This window comes from Chrysemys picta, chromosome 6, assembly GCF_011386835.1.
Source record: "Chrysemys picta bellii isolate R12L10 chromosome 6, ASM1138683v2, whole genome shotgun sequence".
Taxonomy (NCBI): domain Eukaryota; kingdom Metazoa; phylum Chordata; order Testudines; family Emydidae; genus Chrysemys; species Chrysemys picta.
In genome coordinates, this window is record NC_088796.1 from 106,126,296 (window position 1) to 106,146,027 (window position 19,732).

Consider the following 19,732-nt stretch of genomic DNA (forward strand, 5'->3'; position numbering starts at 1 on the left):
TCACATTCATCCACATGTGGCAAGAAATCTCCATAAATCTCCCATAAAGTACCCGTCAAAGAAGAGATCAGCCAATATTATGAGCTATGGGAAGTGTTGATTTGAGGCCATGAAAGAAATATAATTTTTTTAGCTTTTGTTTTGTTTGATTGTATTCCATGCAAAAATGTATCTTATAAAACAACAGGAGAAAGTCATTCAGTTTCCAAAAAGAATAACATATGGGCCTTTATAAATTGTATAAGAAATATTTTGAATACATAAGTGTTGTGATTTATTTTACATAAACAAATGAGGGAATTTAAATTAAAAAATAAATCTGTACACGGAACATAAAGCTGAAAAGTTTGCTTATTACACTTTTGGTTCTAGTAAGTGTTTCCTTGAATTTCTTTCATCTATAGGAAAGCTGGATTTTCTCCCAGTGTTCCATTTCTTAATTAGGGAAGTGTAAAAACTAAACAAGGGCTGAGTCAGTTAATTAATTTAATTGAGATTACAAATGAAAAAAACATATTACATAATATTGATTTAATTACTACTTTATATTTACCTATTTAAAACACTCTGTAGAAAAGTTAAGAATCTTGACAATGACCAGTTTGGTGACTTTGTAGCAGAAGGTTGAGCTACTGCTAAACAGGAAGTGAACCTGGGAGTGAGTCATGACCTTTGGATTTCTAAATTCCCTAAGCAACACAGAGATAACATATTCCATTAATGGTGTTGATGGGGGATGTTTTTCCTTTATTTTTTTCCCCCCACTTGTGGTTGCCCCGAGTGCTTTTTAAAAGATCCATGAACACTAAAAGTCAGAATCATTTCAACGTTAACATTATAGCTCAGCAGTTATAGTACTATCATGGAACAAGATAACGTGCCCAGCACAAGCTGCATGAGTTCCTTACAAGTACCCAATTGACTCCTGAAATGGTGTGTTCATGTTAACCAAACCCTGCCTTCTCTGAGTCAGTTCAGCATGTCTCCCAAAGGATCTACTCCTTAATTCTCATTACAGCTCCCTGAAGTAGAGGCTAATGATAGGTAAGCAAAAGGGAAGGAGGCAGGGAGGTAGTTGGCTGAATGGATTTTCACTAGGTCACTGGTTTGAATATACCAGTGGTCTGTAATAACTGACTGTATTATTTTTGTGGTTGTTCAGTGTACTCAAATGAGTTTGATGGTTATATTCAAATTTCTAGAAGGCAGGCCCATAGACTGACGAATACTAAGACCATTTCAGGATATAATGGATGATACATGGTCCTTTCACAGCATGGTTGAGGTAGATTGGCAGGTCAGTGTTGTGTGGGTAACATTGAATTGCTGCCACAAGTGCTGTGAGTAAATGCCTGACTTCAATTCCTCAAGGTGTATGTGAGCACTAAATTATCTGTAAACATTTAGAGCCAGATCCTGATACCCTTACTTACACTGAGTAGTGCCTCACTTCAGAGCAGTCCTAATGAACTCAGTGGGGTTACTTGTGGAATAAGAATATCAAAGTGAAGCCCTTTTAAAAGAAGGAAATGATACAATGGAAGAGATGGACTCAGTCTCTGTCTGTGAAATGGAAGATGCCCATATTGATATGTACTCTCTCTGAAAATATGTGAAACTCCCTCCTGCCATTCACACAAACCAACCTCCTTGCTTTTGGTGCTGCTGTTTTGTCCTTGGTGTAAACTGTAACACATACAGTAATTGTCTAGGGGTTCCCGATAAAAAAAAAGAAAATCATAGTCAACATTTCACAATATTAAGTCTCGTAATCAAATTTGCAGTGAAGGCAGTTCCAAGGAATACAGTGGCCTATAAAAAGTGAGAAAACAAAAACTTTCCCACACATTTACATACTTATGCAAGACAAGGGAAGCTTTACACAATTTTTCAATGTCAAGATTTATGATGTTATTTTAACAAACATTTAATAGAATGAAAATAAAATGTTGCCCAACTTGTACAAGTGATAACCAAACTCTTACATCATGTGAACCAGTGAGGACAATGCTCTTAAAATTTAAGCTGCTCGGTGATTTAGAATAATCAGGTGTAAAACTGATAACTTATGCAATAAAAGAAATTAATTCTGGAAAATTAATTAGAAGACTCTATAAAGTTTATCAGTTAGCTTCTTGAAGTGAAATGCCACAGATGTTAGAAGTTAAAGGTCTAGCAAAATTAGAAAAAGAATGATAAACAGTAGTCTTTAAAAACAGACTGTTGAAGGAATGAATGTTTGTTTTTCTTTATTTCATTTTAGCTGGTCATATTGTTTTCCTTGGTATTTTTTGCTTTTTGTTGTTGTTTCTCTCTCTCTCTCTCTCTCTCAAGCCTTCTTACCCCCTGCATTTCTTCTGTCCCTAACCTTTCCCCTCAATCATGCCTACCATTATAATCTAAGCTGTCAGATCTGTCACTGAAAGGTAGCAGCTATATTGAGAAAACCAGTTAGACTGGTTCAACAGCTACACTAGTGTTTGCTGTCTGCAATGGCACTGTGACACTAGAGGGTGACATTTGGGGATGCATTGGTACTTTTAGCCTTTCTCACAGTATATGCAGTCACAGTAATGGCTCTTGCACCTCTCAAGACACTCACCTACCAGTTATGTATAGGCCTGAATAGAGTCAAGTTGGTTCTTGGATGGTGTCAGATCTGTCCGTTCCCTGTGCCTCACCATATACCCCAGCCTCTTGAATAGCAAAGAATGAGAGAGAAAGATAAAATAGAAAACATCACTTTATAATATGAATTATATTTTATAATATGAATTTTTTTCACAGGAATTCACCTGAAAAAAACAGAGGAGGGAAAGGAAGTCTTATGCAGCAGTCACTGCTTGCAAATGTATTTACACACATGCACACACAATGCAGTGTAAAAACAATGGAATAAATGAATCAAAAGAATAAAATCAATATACCTACAGTACCTCACTGAGCACCTCTGCCCAAAGGCAACAGTGATTACCATAGTACGCTCTAGGCCCAGAGACGGTCTGACAGTAGAAACTTTTGACCTTTCATCATGTCATCTGCTATAGTGAGAGCATAGCAAGGTATATCTCCTGCTCCTCACAACATATGTGTGTGTGTGTGTGTGTGTGTGTGTGTGTGTGTGTGTGTGTGTGTGCACGCACAAGACAGAGCCATTTGAGGAGCAAACAAAAAGGTGAGCAGGTGCAAATAAACTTTAGGCATCTGGTCCAGGGAAATCCAGGACGCTGTGCCTGGAATTGTACTGTCGGTACAACAATCCATAGGCTTGGCAATGGTATCGGGGGAGAGAGTGTGTGTGAGAGTGAGTGTGAGAGAGAGATTGGGTTGGATGGAGAGGAGGCATATTGCCTGCACATGAAACAGGATAACTAGTGTGGATGTACTGCACTATAGCAACTTACCCTACTTAAATAATAGTGGTGCAAGATGTAATGGTGCAATTGTCTAGTATAGACAAGGCCATAGATCCTTTAGACATTCATGACACATTGAATAATTTTAGTCCCAACAAGAGTTATACGTCTTCTTTATTTTGGCTGCCAGCTCCTGTCCTCCGTTGTTGCTTTTTTTAATTACTCTGAAATCTTTTGTCACCATTCACAACAGTTAATTGTTTCAGTCAGGGATTTAAGGTGGTAATTCAACAGTTAAGGTCTTGATCCTTGCAAATATTTATGCATGTGCTTAACTTTATTCACTTTGACTGCAATGGGATTACTCTCAGGTATAAAGTTAAGCATGTTCATAAGTGTTTGCAGAGTTTCAAATCTTGGCTGAATTTTGATGTCACTCCTCACCCCAACACTCACAAAAGAACCTCATTGCCCTGAAATTTTGCTTGATTAGTCTTAAACCAGAGGAGGATTCTTTTTTCTTTGAAACAAGTTACGGAAGATGCTTTTAGTTATAAGATATAGAAAAGATATAGTGGGGTTTTTTGTTTGATTTTAATTTGTTCTACTAAACTTTTTTCCTACCAGAACTCAAAACTGTGCACCAACTGCAAAAAGCTTAAAAGCACAAATTGGTTCATTGTGGAATGTGGACATAACTGTCATTTCTGAAACACGGTGGAATGAGAATAATCAATGGGCTCTCATACTTGTTTACTATGAACTATAAGAAAGAGAGATTACCCTGTAGAGCTGGAGAAGTAATGGTAAAGTATTCCATCAGGAAGTGAAGTTGAGGTGGAAAGTGTTGCTACACTGTCTGACATCCCATGCATTCTTTCCCACCCTCTGCTTGCTGTGACAGATCGGAGTCGGGGAGAAGAAGACAAGGTGCTTTTCTCCCTCTGTTCTGGCCTCCACTGTCACAAGCCTCCCACCCACTCTGCTGTTAATCTGCTGCTGAGATCTGTTAACAGATCTCTTGGATCTGTTAATTGGATGTGTACTCTTCCTGCTGCTCTTTGGGAGAGAGACCATAACTCCCCTCCCCCCCTTCCCAGAGGTGGGGTCTAAGAGGGAGAACAGCTTTCTTTTCACTGCATGGGTGTCTAGCAACATTTTCACTCCCTCGTGAAGATGGAGATGATGGCATCTGGTGACACTTCCTCTCTTCCCCAGTAGGGAGGAGCGGTATCAAAGAATAATCTTCTCTTCAGTCCCTGAAGTGGGACCCAGCAGATCCCACACAGCTAGGTTCAATTTCTTAGCATTTTCTGAGAGTTGCCTAAGTCCAGACAGAACGAGCAGTGCTCCAGTCATCAGGTTTCACCAGCAAATCTGAGAATGTGGGAATACTGATCTCCCACTCCAGGGCTGAGGCTCCAGGGAGAAACATACCAACACACTTTGACTCTTGTGTTTCATGCTTTCTATAGAAAGAAAATTTCCAGATGGAGAGAATGTAAGGTAGAGTCTATATGGATAAAAATCCGGAGTCTTAAGAATTTAAACATACTGCTGGTATGCGCTTCAGAACAGTGATAGTGAATATAGTGAAGGCTGAGAAATCTTAGGGTTGCAACAAAATCTACTGGAACAGTTATAAAAGGTAACTTGTGCTATCCAGAGATAAATGGTGGTGTTTAGCCATTGGGGTAATGATGTCTCAGTACCATCAACCATGGAACAGTTAATTCTGGAGAAAAGCAGAGGAGAAGCTACATTTGATGTAGGTCTGAGGAACCCACAGGAATCAATCCCAGGAAGTACTGTAAATGTACCGAGACAATAAATAATGGGAAATCCATTATAATTATCTTTGAGACATCTAATCAGGAAAATCAATCCAAGGGCTAGCGCTGTGAGACTGAACTTTAAGCAGGGTGATTTTAAAAAGACCCAAAAGACTGGTTAAGTTAGTAAGTTAGTAAGAAGCAGCCTAAAGGAAAAAGTTAGAAAATTCAAATCCATAAAATCCGCATGGAGGAGCTTTTATCTGTCTGAATAAGCATACTTATGCATGAATGTGTGTATTTGGTTGCCAAAAAAATTTATATATATAAAAAATCTTTTTGGCAACCAAATACACACATTCATGCATAAGTATGCTTATTCAGACAGATAAAAGTTTATATATATAGTTTGGCTTCTTGGAAAGCAATATATTCATGCACAGAATTATTTGGTGAGAATGTGACAAGACAAAATGGAATCTAAAATCAGCTAGTAGACAATAAATCTGGCTCATGTCTTTCTCCATCAGTTGTGAAGGAAACCCTGCTATTTTTAAATCTAGAGTCCATGAACTTAGCCAAATAGAATGCTCTTGTGCAAAAGAGAACAAGAAAAGATTTTAAAAAGTCTTAACATTTACTATGCCTGCTTACTTTCTATGGCTCTCCCTAAAGTCCTCAATCCTCCTTTAGAAAAGCAATGCTTCGGTGACTCTTTTCAGCCGCTGTTTCTGTTGATAATGGTTAAGTTATCGAGTTAGGAACTAAAAACGTATCAGAGGCATGAGTCTATTATACTTTGTACACTTTTACCCACCTGTGCAAATCAGAAGGGTAGCACTTTGCACAGGTATAGGGGCCTGATCCAAAGCTCATTGAAATCAAGATAAAAGGCACTGGAGGCCCCATGTGTTCTTAGACTGAACACAAAATTCAAATTAAATACTTGCACTCACCCTTTGCCAGAACCCATAGTCACAAATATGTTTGTAGAATCAATTGGTCAAAACACTATAAATTTGTAAAAAATCATGATTTGGCAATAGACAATTAACAGAGTAAAAAGCTAAATCATGATTTTATGAATTGTAATGAATAGGTCAACCACGTCTATCTGCAATTGTGGAAAATTCTATAGTAATCTTGTTTTAATATTGGAATTTTAAAAAATAACTAATATAAAAAAATAAAGTTTAAGAATCCTGAAGGTTGCCACATTGGCAGGAAGTGATAGAGTAAGGCTAAAGGCAAATTGCTCTGCAAGAACAAAAGAAATCTCTGTGTGCATTTTAGTGAATGGGAACAGCATGTGACTTTAAAGGTTATTTTCAGGTAGGGCTCAAAGTGAAAAATTGATCCAGTAAAAGTCTATCTGAACTCCCAGCTACCCCCTCTGTACTTTGTATTTATCTGCATCTGCCCCCCAATTAACATCTCATTTATCTACACATCTGCAGTGACTTTACCCTCCGACCTCTGCTATGTAAAACCATTAATCCTATGTGCTAGCTTTAATTTAAATAATCATAGACCTCATTTGCAGAAATAGAGAATGTATATTAGAATAATTCTATACTTAGGACCAGATAGTTAACCGTTTATATCCATTAGCATTTATTTGCACAGTGGAAGAAAATCCTTCATAATCTGTCCACTTTCAGCGCCCTCCCCCCCCCCCCCCCCCAAAAGTTGGCATTACATTGAAACTTAGCTGATTTAAGTATAAATATCATTGTTTTATATTTTTCAGAATGATTACATAGTATCTTACCAAAAAACGACATGCAAACACAAAGTATATGCATATAATGCAAAGGACTACATTTAAAGCAACATCTCAAAAATATTTTAGGCAGTTCAGAAAATCTTCCAAACGTTAAAAGCTATAGACGGGAATACAATACACAAAAGGACTTTGATCAGTACTAATTATTAGTAATTGGTTATAAAGTGCTTCTTGTTATTTATAAGGAACAATACCATATATCTCATTATAGGTTTATTCAAGAAACAGTGGCTTCTCTATAGTAACATCATTCAAACCACCTAGTTCCTCTACACTCAAACACTCTTTCTTATCATTAGTTCAAGATGTTAAGCCAAAGCTTCAACCTAATGTTTTCTGATCAACCAATAACCTAATATAGCTAAAAATACTAATGAAACATTAATTCCAACAAATTTAAAGACAGTCCAGAACATTAATATTTTTTTCCTGTAGGCTTTGGTAATGTAGGGTAGACCTGTAAAAATATAAATTTGGAAGAAGAAAAAAAATTCAGATTCCCTTTGTGACACCACTTTTGTAACTAGTTCCTGATCTTTTGGCAGTGAGAAAGTAACAATGAAGGGATGGTATAAAGAAGTATTAAGATTCACTGCTATAGAGTCAAAATGGAAAGGTATCTGATAACTTGATCTCCAGTTATGTCCCTGGGACTGGTCTATGGAGGAGAACTTCCATGCACAGATCTATCTATTCCACACAGAAAGGTGAGTTGGGAGGGTCTTGACATCAGTGACAGTGGATCATCAGGCTTTGGCAAACTGGTGGTGGGTCTGGGTGCGGCATTTATTGTCTCCCTGGCACCCAGCAGAGTTCCCAAGAAAGCTAAGAGTGGTTCTGGGGGCAGCTATGGCCAAGGGAGTTCTAGGTGTCCCAAGCTGCCAGAGAGTGGAGGGCAGGCCTGCAGGATGTCCTGTGTTCCAAGCAAACCATGGGAATTCACAGAATTTGGGGGGGCCTCACCCTCATGTCCTTTGTGCTTGGGGACTTTAGTTCTGTGATGGAAGAATGCAGAAAAAAATTCCATGACAAAAAGTTAATGGTGTTTCCTGTGTCGGTTCTGTAGTTGGGAAACTATCACATCATATGTAGATAACGAGGAATTTAATTTTTATTCTAATGCAATTTCTAATAGCATTTTTATATATCCATTTCTTTTAAAACTTTTGATAATCCTCAGAACTCTTGTATTACATGATGTAGCATTATTTTCTGGTGATTCAGTTTTATGGTATAGATTACCTACTAGAACTTTAACAAGCACTGTACAGCTTTAAGTCTGTATTTTTACTTCTGTGGGTTTTCCCCCTTATATTTTCTTCTATAGAATCAGCTTATATAAACTAAATAAATCTATTTTAGATTCTGACAAATCAAACCATGCCTTCTTGTATAATAGATTATATATATTTTAGTGAAACCTTAGATAGTGGTAGAGGAAAGGATAATTTATCAATCACTCATCTTGCATTAAGAGCTCTTGTAGCTATAAAGAAAAGTGATGGGGACTGAGAGACAAGAGAGGTCTGTTTTTCCTTTAGTTTGTTAGACATTTTAATCTACTATTCACAGATATCTGAATTAGTTTGGGAGAGTTGTTTAAATACAATGTAATCATCTTGCCCAGCTAAAATATTAAATTGGCCAAGATAGGACCTGTGGTGAGGGTGAGGAATTTTTTTTTAAAAGCCTCTTCCCATCTAATATAATCTGACCAGAGAAAAGAAGTGACTTCCAACCTCAGATAGTTTGGCAGAAGAAGCAACAAGTGAGGAAACAAACCCATCTCAGGGCCAAACTAGTAACTGCCTTTGGAAAAGCAGAACAAGATAGAAATGTTCTAAAGCATCTCCAGCGATGGAACTGTGGGGGGATGGAGGCAGCCACAGTAGCTATGGAGGAAATGTCCCCCGTGTTAAATAGGCAGGGCTGGCTGATGGGCAGCCTATGTACCAACAGCAGCAGCAGCTATGAAGGCAAATTGGGGTGTATTTTGACCCTCTTCCTCCTCCAGGCATAAATATATGTCAGAATTTTATGTTTAATAGTGGCATGTGCAATCACACTAGATATTTTAAAATGACAAGAGTTATCAGCCCTCCTGTTTCCAGATAAAAGCTTGATCACTTGCTACTGGCAGTGTCAGGAAGAAATTCCCCCACATGGTATGTTGTTGAATATTTAAGTTCTTTTTGGATTGGGGTACCACTTCCTCTGAAGGATCCTGCATTGGCCGCTCCAAGGGGCAGGACCTATTCTAGTATAGCAATTTCTATGTTCCCATGCCATACTCTTGTACACCTATGCTATTACTGAGTAATGCTGCATAGTAGGGCAATGGTCTTTTTTTTATTCAGATTATGAAACTGCTGGAATTTTTAATCTATATATAAAGCAACAGATTGTGGAAAGGCTTAATCTTGAATTAAAAAGGAAGTAAGAGTACCTCTGCTTTAGTTTCCTCTCTTTCCTGTATTTAAGTTTTCTCTGGTGTTGTATTTTGTAAGTGATATTTTGTGGTGGTGGAGTGAGGGCTCTTGACCAAATATCATAGCCATATAAATGTGTAGGGAAGATGTAACTTACATTGCTGCTGTGGGAATGTAGCAAAGAATAGCTATAATAATTTTTATGAATGAGGATTGTATTTATCATCTGCTACATATACATCAGATTGCATTCTTCTCTTCATGCTTTATGCACATACATCTAGAGTAGAATGCACTTCGTTTACTTTTCTTCTGTATATGTCAATGTGGATATAACTAACAGACAGGATGCGGGGTTTGTTTTTGTCACTTTTGGCATGCTACATCTATTCCATTCACAATGCCCACTGTAGGCAGAACAAGAACACAGGAGTTGCACTATATCAAGTCAGACCATTGGTCCATCAGATAGAGTAATTTGTCTTCAGTAGTGACCAATGCCTGATGCTTGAAAGGAGTACTCATACCAGAGTACTCCAATCGTCCATCTAGTTCATTATTCTGTCTCAACTGTGGCAATACCAAATGTTTCAGAGGAAGATGTAAAACCTGCTATCCAAACTCACCTGGCTACTTATGCAGGGTTGCACATATGGGAGGATGGAGGGTATTCCTTCCTGACCTGTGTTGACGTCTACACCCTGAATATTGTCCTGGAGGGCATTCTTCTTCAGTTTTGGTTGATCAGCCATCCTGGTTGATCAGCCACCCTCTTTGAGCTCCTCTGAAAATAATATTAAGCTTTTCTCTTCTGGTTCTTGTCCTTTTTCTGTTTACTACCCCAATGATCTCTCATTAATATTGGTTTTCTCATACTGTATGAACTGTGTGTATGTAACCACTTGGCTGTCACACAGTATGTTTCTATAGAAATGCCTTCATGTAGAAAGGTAGGGAAATGACCTTATAATTAAATTAATACTTTGTTCTTAAAGAAGCCTCATAAGGGTTGTGAGAAACTTTCAAAACAAATTATTAAAACATTTCTTTGATTTCTTTGTAGATTCTGGACAATCAGGAAGTCCAAGCCACAATGATCCTGCCAAGAATCCACCAGGTAAATATGAGTTCCAGGACATGTGCAATGTAACATTGTTTGAGAACAAAGATACTACTGTTAATAGTTAAAAGAGTGGATAATTGGTCAGCAACCTATTTTGCACTGCTAAGTACATATAATCAGGACACACTGTGATTATATTAGCTCTTTTGAAGTGGCAAATTCCTTGATTGTAGTTTCATCAAGATTCATTTAATCACAGGAATTTTTCTTTCTGTTCCTGCTTCTTAAAAGTTAATAAGTGGGGGCTGGGCTGAGGGATAGGAGGCAATATCCTGAATCACAGTTCTCCGATAATCCTCCAAAGGCTGAAGTTATTGTTATACTAGGGCAATAAAAATATTGCTCTTTCTTTAAAGTTAGTGACCAATTCTACAAGAACATTTGTTGCTGCAATTTTATTTTATGCATGCATTGTAAATATACATATGCTTAGTTTATAGACAAGGTGGTCAACTCACAGTAATTTTAAAAGCTCGATTGTTAGTAGTTGGGTTTCTTTTAAGTGATTCCAGTGATTATATGTGAATAGTCTCTACAAGAATTTCACTAAAATAAAGGAATCAAAAGAAAATCAACACTAGACTTTGCTTTCCACATTGTTTAGGCCAAATATTTTGATGTAGTCATTCTAGGGCTGAGAATGGGCTATTCCATCCAATGTCTGGTAAATCTGCTTCAGAGCGTTAAATAACATTGGTTTTGTGTAATTATTCACAGGGTAAGACAAAACAAGTAATATCAGAGTCCTCCTCTCCCTAGGATTTTTCTTTGTTGGTCATGAGAGACACCCCTCCAAGTGAAGCATTACTGTATCCTCTCATTTCGGCCTTAGCAGAGGTGTCTGTCTGGAATGAATTTAGGGTTAATGTCATTTGCTTTTTTTCTGATAATGGAGTGAATCCCAGCATCAATCTGATCAAGAGCTAGCTGGGTGATGTTGGAATGTTGCATGTACATAAATATTTTCTGGATGCAGATGAGGAGCAACAACTTACTCTGGAAACTCTGAAATGGTTTAATATTCGGTGTTGATTAAACTGTTCTTGTAGCATGTTGCAATATGGCCGTCGTGTGTGACTGTGTAAAATGGGAGAAATCCTGGTTATATAATGTAAAAAAAAAAAAAGCAAATTGGTTATATAACATAAAAAGCATAATCTGTAAATTTAAAATTTACAAAGCAGAGTACCTAGTGTAGTATGAGATTTTTTTTGTATGAACATAGATTTCTAGCTGAGGATCATTTTGGTTTACATTAAAGTTTGAAGCCTCTTTTGTTGAGAGACCTTGATACTGTTTCCCTCCAAGTTTTGTGGGATATCTGATTTGTTTTTTATTTCACTACAAAATACGATGTGTAGCACAAATTATATTATGTAGTGCTTTAAAAATGCAAAAGCAACAACAAAAAAGCTTAAATTCCAACAGCATGGAAAGTTCTTCCAAGTCCTTTGCTTTATTTTCCTTGAAGAAAGTTGGAGTTTTCCAAAACTCAAATTGTTGAGCCTTAGAAAAATCTTTTAGTCTAGTCTCTAATAAAGTTTTAATAGTCTATTTGTGCAAGCCCCAGAGAGAATCCAAATGTTTTTGTAATCCTCTTCTGCCATTTTTAATATATTTCTTGTGTATGTGTATGTATAATCATAATAATTAATTAATGCGACATTAAGGTTGAGAAATCAATCAATACAAAAGTCAGGAAGTACAGATTTAAAGACAAATGATTGACTTTATCTCATCCTGCTTATGTAGCCATTAAAGTATGGGTCTCTTTATATCATGGCATTATTTATCATAAGCCACAACAATTATCACAAAGTGGAATTTGTTTTTCAACTGTACATGGCTGTATGTACTATTGTGTACTGTGGTTTAATACAGACTCTGCATCTGTGCTGAAAAATAAGAATTTTGTTTTCAAAGAAAAAACAAGCATTTGTGAAGTGATTATAGACATAATGGACACAAAAGAAAGGTGTTATATCAAATAAAACTGATCTGTATGATCAAATATTAATGTATAGATTATCATGATTGAAAGCTCTTTGGGACACAGATTCATTTTATTGTATTGTGCAGCGCCTTGCATAATGAGGCCTTCATCTCTGGTTGTGGCCTGTCATTTCTACCCTAACAAAATAATAATAATAGACTGTTAGTATAGTAACAAGTGTAAAAATTGTGTTGCAACTAGTCTTCCTTATGTCTAATTTTAAGAAAGAAAAGTGCCTACCTTATAAAAGATAAAGTAAAGCTATCTACTCTTACAAGATAATGACTCTGTGAAGGTGAGTTTGAAACAGCTGAGGACTTGCTTCCTGGTCAAGGGCAGAAGGCTGAATTAGGACTGACAATCTCTACATTCCCAGTTTACAAGAACTATAGTGCGGGCTAAGAACCATAGCTGCAATCACATAAGAAATAACTAGGTAATCAGCAGGGAGACGTTCCTGCAAGCACAAGATCTCCCCCGTCATAGGTCTCTTCCGGCCTTGACACTTATTCCTTTCCTTCTCTCTACATTCTCTTCTGCCTTCTTCCCTCACCCCACCAAAATCACCCCAGTATCATGTAAAATAATAGTTTTTAAGAATGAAAATTAAAGCTTGGATCCATATCTGTACATAGGCTACATTCTATTACATGATAGTATATAAGGTATTCTTTCTCTATATCATATGTGCAAAAGAGGTGAAGTTAAGGATGATCTTTCAGCCAAGAGCAAATTGAAAAAGGAAAACAGGGAACTCAGCATTAACTACACTGTTTGTGACCAGTCAACATGAGGCTATAATTTTTGTATGTATCATTTCTTTTTGGTTTTAGGTGATCCTACACTGAATAAGTTCACTGTACTTATCTCAGGGCTGGTCCACACTAACCCCCCAGTTCGAACTAAGATACGCAACTTCAGCTACGTGAATAACGTAGCTGAAGTCGAAGTATCTTAGTTTGAACTACAAGGTACTTACCGCGGGTCCACACGTGGCAGGCAGGCTCCCCCGTCGACTCCGCGTACTCCTCTCGCGGAGCAGGAGTACCAGTGTTGACGGCGAGCACTTCGGGATCGATTTATCGCATCTAGACAAGACGCGATAAATCGATCCTAGAAGATTGATTGCTTACCTCCGAACCCGGAGGTAAGTATAGACGTACCCTAAGTTGCAACTTGTGGACATAATCCAGCAATAAATGTCCATGGCCTGCCAAGTTGTTCAGTCCTCAGGAAGTCATGGATGCTGGCACTATGTCAGGCCAGCCTAGCCAGAGGAAAGGTTGATCTGGCTTGGAAGGGAAATAACACACAAACCTGCCTCTCCCAAACTTCTGCAATATGGAGGGGTGGACGTAAGTGACTGTAGGGAAGGAGTGCTCCTGTAAATGAACTAGCTGCCCCTGAAAAATAGAAGGCTATATCTTGCTTCACTTGAATCCTTTCCTCTGATTACAGAGGAGGGTTGGGCAGGCATACATCTGGGTGTCATCTGCACATCGATGATGCATGAACTCATAGGCATTGCACAATTTCCCCATAGGGTCTTACGTAGTTGTTAAAAAGAAGGGAAGAAAGCATTGAGGCTTGTGGGACTCTACAAGACTATACGAAGTAATGAGGAGAGGTTCATCACTATGAGATTTTTCAGAGAGGAATGACTGCTGTCCCACTGCCATTAAACCTCAAATGTGTTTCATTGGCACACACAGTCACTGGTGTCAAAAGCCACAGAGCATATTAGCGCAGAGGTTTGATTTCTGTTCCAGGCCAGGAGAAGGTTGACCATCAGTGCCAAAAGGCCCATTCCTGTATCATGTTTTGATCTGATGCCTGGATATAAAGGAGCCAGCATGTTGGCAGAGGATAGGTGGTGTTAGAGTTTGGATGCCACTACTTTCTTAAGGATTTTGCCAAGAAAAAAGAGGTTGGAAACTGAGTGGTAGCTGGCGAGGCTGTTGGTATTAAGAATGGGTTTTTCTAGGTTTGGCTAAACTACTGTGTTCTTAGGGTGTCTGGTAATTTGCCTTCTTAACCAAGAAGGGAAGGCAACACCACTTGCCAAACAAAAGACCATTAAGTGCACTTGCTGGAATTCTTTAAAATGTATTCCTAAAAATACACTGAATGTTTTGATAGTATAATACAGTGTTAAGATTGTGTAGCTTGCGGTGGGAGTGGTATGTAGCTTTTGTAGCAGGATTCCAGGGGTGTCCTCCTTTAAGTTTTATTTTTCAATGTCTTTCATGTGGTACATTGCAAAAGCACCAAACTTGTTCTTTAGAAGTCTCTTTGAGTCCTAGTTTTAAAGGTCACCTCTCTGCAGGGATAGTTTTGCAATATCCAAAAGAGACAGATGAACCCCACCCAAGTCAGAGACTTTCTTGGTCCCCAAATATGAGTTTGAACACTATTGTAGTATATAGAGCTGTTAACGCCCCTTGCCATTCACTCTTTCTTTCTCTTTGTATTGGATTCATAGCCTAAGGCAACCTCAGATAAATGAGCCAAACCTTAAGCTCTAGTGTCCATTGCAATATATACAGAGACATGGAAAAGAGAAGGTGTGCGCTGAAGAGAAAGGACATGATCCTCCATTAAGTTTGTATGTGAGACATGTAAAAATTGCCAAGGGAAGTGAAAAGCCCTAAATACCCAGAAATATTAATAAAAATGTTGATATAAGCACCAACCCCGACAACTCCAGTACTGTATTTAACTACCGAATCCAGGCTCCCTAGTTCTGTATAGAAGTGTTTCTGGAGTTTTTCCAGTCTTACAGATTACTGGATGAGGTAAATTGTTACTCTCTTTGGTTATTTAAGGCTGCTGGCTAGCAGAGTTGATTTACTTGTACATTAGTATCAATATTGCTGAGTGGTTATTATAAATGTAATTATTGCTATGGCCTGAAGAGCTTTTGTATGGGAGTTTAAAAAAATGTTAAATAAAAATAAATAAATAATAACCAGCAATATTAACGTAGCAAAATAGCTAACTATTCTATTCTTTCCTCCCCAGGTTCCTGGGATATAGAAATTAAATCAAATGCAGGGTTGTAAATAAATTTTGAGGACCCAAGAAAGATGGGGACTGTAGGAAAACCCGAAGGCCGGGAGGGAATGGAGACCACTTTCTATTCCTATTAGTGCTGGCAGGGCAAACCTCTGAATATGCAAATATCTCTTGTGGCTACAGAGCCTACCAGGCTGTCTGAGCACTTCCTTGGGTCAGCAGCCATGGGGACTATATTCCCCTGGATCAGGCCCTAAATCCTTTATAATAATTTCTCCATTATTAGCCATTTAGAAAGAAGAATTTGGTGATTTCATTTTTATAACATACAGCTTCAGAATTAATCTTTAAAGAACAGGTGATCTCAGCCTTTACAAATCTTTTCAAAATTTAATCAGCAAATTTCCTTGAATTCTGAGTGACTCTGAGCACAGATGGTTGCTTTATTTTTATTGTATTGCAAGTTACCCTCTTGTGGGTGAGGAATTGACCCTCTAATTAATAGGAATAGAAGAGAAGTTTCATTGTAAAACTCCCCTGATTCACCACTGTAAGCAGCTTTTCTTGAGCAAGCAATGATGCCATAATATTAGTTTAGGGTATTAGGCAGAATTTTATTTAAACAAACAAATGCTATCAGAACTGTTTTGAATTCGGCTTTATCAACTTGGGAGTGAATATTTTAATATGTATGTGCTTGCTTTTTCCTGTGTGCCTGCAGCCATACCATCTCAGATTGTGATCTTGATCAGTTTAAAGTTAAGCTTCAAGATAAGTTGCAAGGATTGGGTTAGTCAGGGCTTGACATTTTTTGAAACTTTCCCTTCCCAGAATGCTACAAGTGGTAATGTCAGTGATGGAGGGCATATCTTCACTTGGGAGGAGGGAGGAAAAAAGGTATGTTCTCGACTCAGGTTAGCTAACCTGGGTTAAAATAGAAGTGAAGAACTCGGCTATTAACTTGGGTTAGCAGCTCAAGTTTAACCTAGGCTTTAACTCACACTGCTAACCTGACTTAAAAGCTGAGTTCTTGTGGCTTCACTACTGTTTTAAAATTTAACTAACCCAAGTCAAGAACATACCTTTTTTTCTCTCTCTGAAGGCACCCTGAGAAGGTGATACTCTTCTCTCTGAACCTCTCAGTACTGTACCAGTGTTGCAGCATGGTGTTATGGGGCAGTGTGCAGCTGGTGGGTGGCATCTTTAAAATGAGGTCTTGACAATGTATAATCTTCATCAATTCCATGACACTTTTCACAAGAATAGGAGTTTTAGCCTGTGAATTCCCCCTATATTTTCAGCTGGTTATGGTACCCTTACTTTCTAATCTATTCTTTAATGTTGCTGTGTATTGTAAAATTGCTACTGACTTTTACTCCAGAGGTGACCACGTTGATGTGGTGGGTAAAAAGATTCCTAGTCCTAGAGATACATAGTCTAACATTTTTCAAAAATAGGTTCCTAAAGTTAGACTGCTAAGTTCTTATTTAGGCACTAAATCAGTAATCTTGATTTTTAAAGTGCTAAACACCTAGCTCCAGTTGACCCATTTTTTAAAAGTGTGGTTGTAGTTTGTGAAACACTTCAGGATCCTTCGGGACAGAAGATGCTATATACATACGTTTTATTCCTTGCATTTCTTGCTGTGGCTTCAAGGCAATCAATCTGATGGCAGTGCTTCATTCAGTTAAAGTGAGTTTTCCCTTCTTGGAATTACAGCAGCATATTAAGGTTTTGTTGTGTGACCCCAGCTATACTATGAATCCTGTCAGGTCAGGGGCCCAGTTACAACGTGGGCGTCAAGGGACTGGGTTACTACACGGTTGTCCCCTGACTTTGTTACAACACAATTGCAGTTTCTAGTAAAAGCTCAATCTTAACCATGTAACCAGGTCAGGGGCAGCCATATTGTAACCCAATCCCCTGACTTAGTTATATTTGTAATGTAGACAGGACCTGCTGCATTCAACTTCTGCAACTAACATTGGTTAGTCCAGGGGTCGGCAACCTTTCAGAAGTGGTGTGCCGAGTCTTCATTTATTCACTCTAATTTAAGGTTTCGCGTGCCAGTAATACATTTTAACGTTTTTAGAAGGTCTCTTTCTATAAGTCTATAATATATAACTAAACTATTGTTGTATGTAAAGTAAATAAGGTTTTTAAAACGTTTAAGAAGCTTCATTTAAAATGAAATTAAAATGCAGAGCCACCTGGACCAGTAGCCAGGATCTGGACAGTGTGAGTGCCACTGAAAATCAGCACGCGTGCCATAGGTTGCCTACCCCTGGGTTAGTCGGCTGCTTCAGTATTCGCATCATTCCCTTCCCCTCCATCCCCCCTCCGCCACTATCCTGTGAGAAACTCAGACTCCTTGTGAGCATGTTTGTTACTGTACTGTACGAAAACACACTAATAAAAGAATCAGAAATAAGCAGTACAATGTTTTAATGTTATTTATCATGACCTACTTTCCATAGTGTTACCAGGCTTATGTGGCAACATCCTTACTCGCATTGAGTAATATCGTATGCCCCCAGTAGTCCCATTGAAATGAATGGGCTCCCTGGAGAAGTGAGGTATTACTCATGGTAAGGAATCTGATTCTCTGATGAAAGGACCAATAGAAGTGCCAAGTTTTATTGAAATCATGCGAGCTGTAGAGATAGAAAAGACCTATTAGACCATCCAGCATATTAGATTACCTATATTATAAAATCAGTCCCTGCTGGGCTTCCTAGAGCACATTTTCTAGTGTTGTGTCCAGTGTTTACAAACGCTTGGGCTTCCTTCACTTCCCTTGGAGAGTGAAACCACAGCCTAATTGATCGCCCTGCTAAGAAGTTTTTCTGATATTACCTTATATTTCCCCTTTTTAAAAACACAAAAGTGTCACAATACGACATATTTATGATTTAAAAAAAATCATTTAAGTATATTGATTGGATCCCTACTTACTCTTTATGAATTGTTCAGCATCACGATGGTTTAAATGAAAAAATATGGTGTTTCGTGATACCAAGAAGCAATTTTAGACTTTGGCATTAGACAGTATACAACAGAGTATAAACAGGCATTCTATTCATAAAAGTATAATGAAATCAAAAGACACTAAAAGGACTGGTTAAAGATTTTTAAAACCAGACATGACAGGTAAGCTTTGAAGTCATTTGAGAACTAGGCCTGTACAGCACAAGTTAGTGCAAAACTAAACGATTTTTAAATATATATGCCTCAAGAACACTTTGATTTTTAAATCTTAATTATTTAAAAACTGGAATCAATAATTCAGCATTTGGGTGTGTGTGAAGGTGATGAACACAAATTGCTTTTTCAAAATTTAGAGAAAGCACATTGCTGTCAAATACTGCATGTGTACAGGCTATGTTAGGATGACTTGCTCAGATCCTGTCGCCCAAAGGTTGGTGCATACACCTCTTGGCCCTTTGCCCATTATCCACAATGGCCCAGTCTGATAATTGTAGTATTAAGTTTGGAAAAACTATTTCTCTGGAATGTCTTCTATGCAAAACAAGGTAATGAGAGACGCTGGGTTTTCTCTCTCATAAAATAAAAGGAAAAAAAAAATAAATCCAGCAAACTGGTTTAAGCTTATGGAAGCATTTCTTTTGACTGACCCACTGATTACAACAAAATACATTTCTGGTAGTCAGATTCTTTCTTTGTACTAGAGTCAAATTTAAAAAATGATGATAATTAATAAAATGTAATTCTACAGAGTACATTATCTCTCAAGCAAAGTGAAGGTTTAGAAATGACATGTTCATATCAGGTTTAAACATCAAAGACTGACATTTGTTACTGTGGACATCAAAAGAGATATTAAATATTTTAAGAAGGAATGTGGAGGTGTTATGGTAGGTTCTGTACTTGAGGAATTCAGAAAAAATTAACAAGAATCTTAATTTAAATATCTTTACTGTGTTAATGCAAGCTGTGCTTCAGGGATAATGTAATTTAAAATAACCCCATATTGTATGGAGTATAACTGTATATCTTTTTCTTGCACACAAGATTATAATGGAAATAAGAACAGTAAGTGCTATTCTGTAGGGAGATCAGAATTCCAGGGTGAAAGGTGGTATCTTACACTACTAAAATCAAATGTTCTCCAATGTTCAAGTGCTGCATACTACATTTTACTTTTATCATATCACTGTCTGTAGTTCTCCTCTTCCAGTTCCATCTGACACCCTCTCCTATCCAGGTTTTGCTCCTTGCACTCCACTGAAACAGCTTT

At 37.8% G+C, this 19,732-nt stretch overlaps 1 protein-coding gene across 45 annotated transcripts in view; it reads left to right on the forward strand.

The window, feature by feature from the left end:
- The window catches only part of NFIB (nuclear factor I B), a 219,908-nt gene that overhangs the window by 125,168 nt on the left and 75,008 nt on the right, over positions 1-19,732 (forward strand). For all 45 annotated transcript variants that reach the window (XR_010588659.1, XR_010588660.1, XR_010588663.1 and 42 more), the window contains exon 3: positions 10,407-10,460. Coding sequence is in view for 39 of the 45 variants with exons in the window: in XM_065549508.1 (XP_065405580.1) it covers positions 10,407-10,460 (54 nt within the window). In the remaining 6 variants the exon portion in view is untranslated. The remainder of the gene's footprint in view (positions 1-10,406; positions 10,461-19,732) is intronic.